The sequence below is a fragment of the Octopus sinensis genome, unplaced genomic scaffold (genome assembly GCF_006345805.1).
Source record: "Octopus sinensis unplaced genomic scaffold, ASM634580v1 Contig02645, whole genome shotgun sequence".
Lineage (NCBI taxonomy): Eukaryota > Metazoa > Mollusca > Cephalopoda > Octopoda > Octopodidae > Octopus > Octopus sinensis.
In genome coordinates this window covers 10001-14169 of record NW_021825875.1, presented here as the reverse complement: position 1 = coordinate 14169, position 4169 = coordinate 10001, and the positions used below count along the sequence as shown (strand labels likewise).

The window sequence follows — 4169 nt, the reverse complement described above, 5'->3', positions numbered from 1 at the left end:
CAGTATTTGCAGAAATATAATATATGCGCTGTTGTGTGTGTGTTTGTAGGTTATTTTTCTATGAAATCATTCGTAATATTGACTGATTCGGACATAGAAGAGTGAGAAAAAGATGTTGGTAGACAGATAAATTCCACTTATTTCTAAGTAACAGTCTCAAAATGGAATTCATTCACTTCATTATTTAGATCTATATTTTCCTATGATCACAAATCTTTAAAATAGGGAACGAAGAGGGGTAGGTTGGGGGTGGGACAGTGAAGTATAAATGTCAACACTACGAATCATGTGAATGTAATCAAAATCATTTTCTTTCTTTGATCTCCTGAGAACTGCATATTGTTTATTGTGTGGCCTTTGACAAAAACACTAGCGACAGTATAATGTATGGGTAGAATTAAAACGAAATAAACATATAAATATGATTATATACAAAATAGAAAATGTACTGGTTTATCTGTTCCATTGCCAGGAAATACTTACTGTGGTGGTAAAAATGCTTCTAATTTTTTTCTCAAATTTGGGTCCTTAATGAGGTCCAATGGTGTGTTATTTTTGTTGTTTTTATGGTGAAAGTCCGCTCCCTGGCTGGCGAGATATCTCGCAACCACTATACCAGAGAGCCTTTCTTCTATTTTCAGGTTAAGGGAAGTGCAGCACTACAAATGATGAAATATAAAATGATGACAATATTACACAAATATTCAAAGCAAATGCCCCTAATTACACAAAAGTTCATCTAAATTTACTCATAGGTTATTTATCCACCAATTAAAGCAATTACAAAGTATTGAGTTCCTACATATTCTTTAATTGAGTCCATTTCCATTTTCATGTTTTTACTTTGCTTTCAACACTGAGACACTCTCTAAATATATTGTCATTACATTGAGCAGGACAAACTGTATTGATTAACATCAAGCTTATTAATGAGTAAATATTTACTTGTCAATATATTCAATAGAAAAGTCAAATATAGGAAGAACAAACCAACAAGAACCAACCTATATAATTGGCTTGATAAAGGCGAGCATGTGGCCATAAGAAAGAGTATTGTATATATAAATATAACACAACATGAGAAGAAAGAACATAAGTTATATCAGAAACAAAAACACCTATAACATAACAAAGTCAATACCACACAGACATGACCAAACATATCAATAATGTTTCCATAATTAAGCAAGAAGCATCTTTGAATGATGACGGTAAAGTAAAGGAAGCAGGAATTAGTGTCAAGTCAGAAGAGTAATGGAGGAGTATTTTTAATCACGGACAAGTGAATTTTGGAAGAGGCGACTTGCAAGTCTACCAGATAGATGGAAGAGCATTGTAGAAATGAAGGAGAATATGTTTTAGATTAACAGAAAAAAGTACTTTGTTTATCTTAATTTTGAAAAATATAGGATTATAAAAAACTGCTTCATTTATGAGATGACAGCAAAAAGTCCAGTAGTATTGAAGTCCATACTGTTGATGACATCAGATAGCCGAATACAGTAAACGGGCTTTAAACAGCATTTTACAAGATATATACTCAAACTCAAAATCATTACTTGTGTGTGTGTTGTCTGTGTGATGTGTGTGAGTTTGTGTGTGTGTGGTGTGTGTGTGTGTGTGTGTGTGTGTGTGTGTGTGTGTGTGTGTGTGTGTGCCTAAGTACAGAACTTAAATACTGGAAAACTCACTAAGGACCATGCTTTATTGTATTCATTCTCTAGTGTTTTAACATTGAACATTGTTATGACATGTCCACAAGAAGTCAGTGGATTCATGTCGTGTACAAGAAGTAGGATAGAGAGCAGTTTCACTCAGAATTCTTCATAGAATGGACTGGATGTATTTACCATGGCACCAGCACTATAAAGCTCAGACATCTCTTCTATCCTGCATCATTGTTAATTGAGAATAATATCTCCTCTTTTAAATAGGCCACTTCTCCGTCACATTGTGATGGCTGTGTTTATATGGCCAACAACCGAGATGGGTCACCTCTCGACCGTGGTGAGACGACATCTTTGAGAGTGAAAGGAGATGGAATATTGTTTGTTACATAATATCACTCGGGTCACAAGGGGAGACTGGATCACGGAATGGTAATGGAGGATGGGGTTGATAGGGGAGAATTGATACATGACAACCAAAGTTTGTCTGCTTGTCTGTCTCTTCTCACACTCACACAAAGACTCACAAATACACAAATTCACACAGACACACACAGACACACGAACACACACACACACACATATATATATATATATACGCAAACAATTTAAAAACTTACTTCGTTTAGTAAATCCAAGGGTGCATCCTCGGAATCAAACACTTCTCTTTCCACGGCCAGGTGCAAACAGCTGTTACCTTCACCATCAACAGCATTTATGTTTGCACCCAGGGCTATAAGCTTGTGTGTCATTCCGAGGTGACCCTGGGAAACGGCTTCAAGCAATGGTGTCCTTTTCTGATTGTTTTGAATATCCAACTGAACAGAACCCTTTGTGGAAGTAAAAATAGAAAATGAAAATTTACATGAAAATCAGGATGGATATCAATGTGTCATTATTGTCTTCTACTGTATACTTGATCAAACTGATCATGTACATTTGATGTTTGCCCGTAAAATCAACCTTCGTAAGATCCTCTAGATGTTGCTATGAGAATGTGTTCTTGACAGGATAAAGATGTCCTAAATAGATTGTTTCAGCTTAATCTACCTTTCTTCCTAACTATAGTAAGTTTTAGGGGAGCTGAACACGAGTGAACACATGATTAACAGATCAAGACTAGTAAAGAAGAATCAAAATTTCTAAAGTATACTTTTGATGTTGCTATAATTAATAAGAAGTTCATAAAACTGTTGAGGTGGTTAGTGTCCACCACCATGAAATTAATGCGCGTGCACACACACATACACAGAGACACACTCAAATATAAATATATATATATATAGTGAGAGAGAGAGAGAGAGAGGGAGAGATTTATATACATTACTGTTGGATATATAAATATATATGTTGAATGAGGAATATGTAAAATGAAGTTCACGAGAAATTTATCCATCACAACCATTGGTTTGACCCTGTTGCATCGATTCCTTGCGGTGGGGAAAGTTCTCGGTGTCGCTTGGTATGTTGTTGTTGTCAGTAGGTTCTTGGATTATAGCATTATAGCCAACAACCTCCTGGCAACATCATGCCAAGCGAAACCGAGAATATTTTGTGAGGTTTCCTCTGTAAAACAAGACACCAGATGATATGCATCTGCACCGGAAGATGCAACACATCCAATTATACAGTATCCAACCCACAAGTGTCCGATGCAAAATGGGTCAATACTCCATTTCCCAATCCCCCATTTGTAATAAAACTCAAAAAACCGTGAAATTCCTGAGGTAGACTAAGTGAAAATTATATCATACGTGTGTGTATGTGTGTGTGTGCAGATGACAGACGTGGTACACACACACACACGCGCACACACACACACACACACACACACACACACACACATACATACATACATACACATATATACATACATACATACATACATACATACATACATACATACATACATACATACATACATACATACATAGAGAAACTGTGCATAGTTTAGCTGTCCAGCGGATGTTGACGTAAAGTGAAAAATAGAATATCTGGAAATAAACTGAATAATGACATATCTATGTATATATATGTTTTGATTGTAGAAAAGATAAATCCGGAGAAGAAGCACACTCTAAGATGCAGAGCAGTGTATATTTTAAAACTGGGGAAGGCCGGTTTCCGGGATTATCCTTGGTTTCCGGTCCAAAAAGGATTTAGCTTCAGGGCGTATCATTAGACCCCAAAACCTGTTGGCCTAAGACCTCTTCCAAATATGGAGGTTGGAAAAGCCCTTCACCTCATACGCCTAATCGCGTCCAATAGCTTTTCCAGCTGCATACGGGTGTATAGTTCGTTGGATGACGTGGGGATGTTATTGCTCGAGTGTCCGAGGTCAAATTCTTTCATATTTATGGGAGACTCCTGGTTTCAGTGAATATGTAGAAACACTTCAATGGTGAGATATTTAACAGGAACCACATGGTCACTGGGATAATCTCTTGCCAGGGAGCTGAAAAGGATCGTTTGCACAAAACGTAAATCCCAGGCTTTTCCCCT

At 36.7% G+C, this 4169-nt stretch overlaps 1 protein-coding gene across 2 annotated transcripts in view; it reads right to left on the bottom strand.

The window, feature by feature from the left end:
• Window positions 1-315: 315 nt before the first annotated feature.
• Window positions 316-4169, bottom strand: part of LOC115227322 (E3 ubiquitin-protein ligase MIB2-like) — a 13781-nt gene continuing 9927 nt past the window's right edge. Inside the window, exons 5-6 of one of the 2 annotated variants that reach the window (XM_036498593.1) lie at window positions 2288-2497; window positions 316-659 (exon numbers count right to left, since the gene is read on the bottom strand). In XM_036498593.1, coding sequence (XP_036354486.1) covers window positions 480-659; window positions 2288-2497 — 390 coding nt within the window. In that variant the 3' untranslated portion in view covers window positions 316-479. The remainder of the gene's footprint in view (window positions 660-2287; window positions 2498-4169) is intronic. The other variant, XM_029798194.2, reaches the window with a different exon arrangement.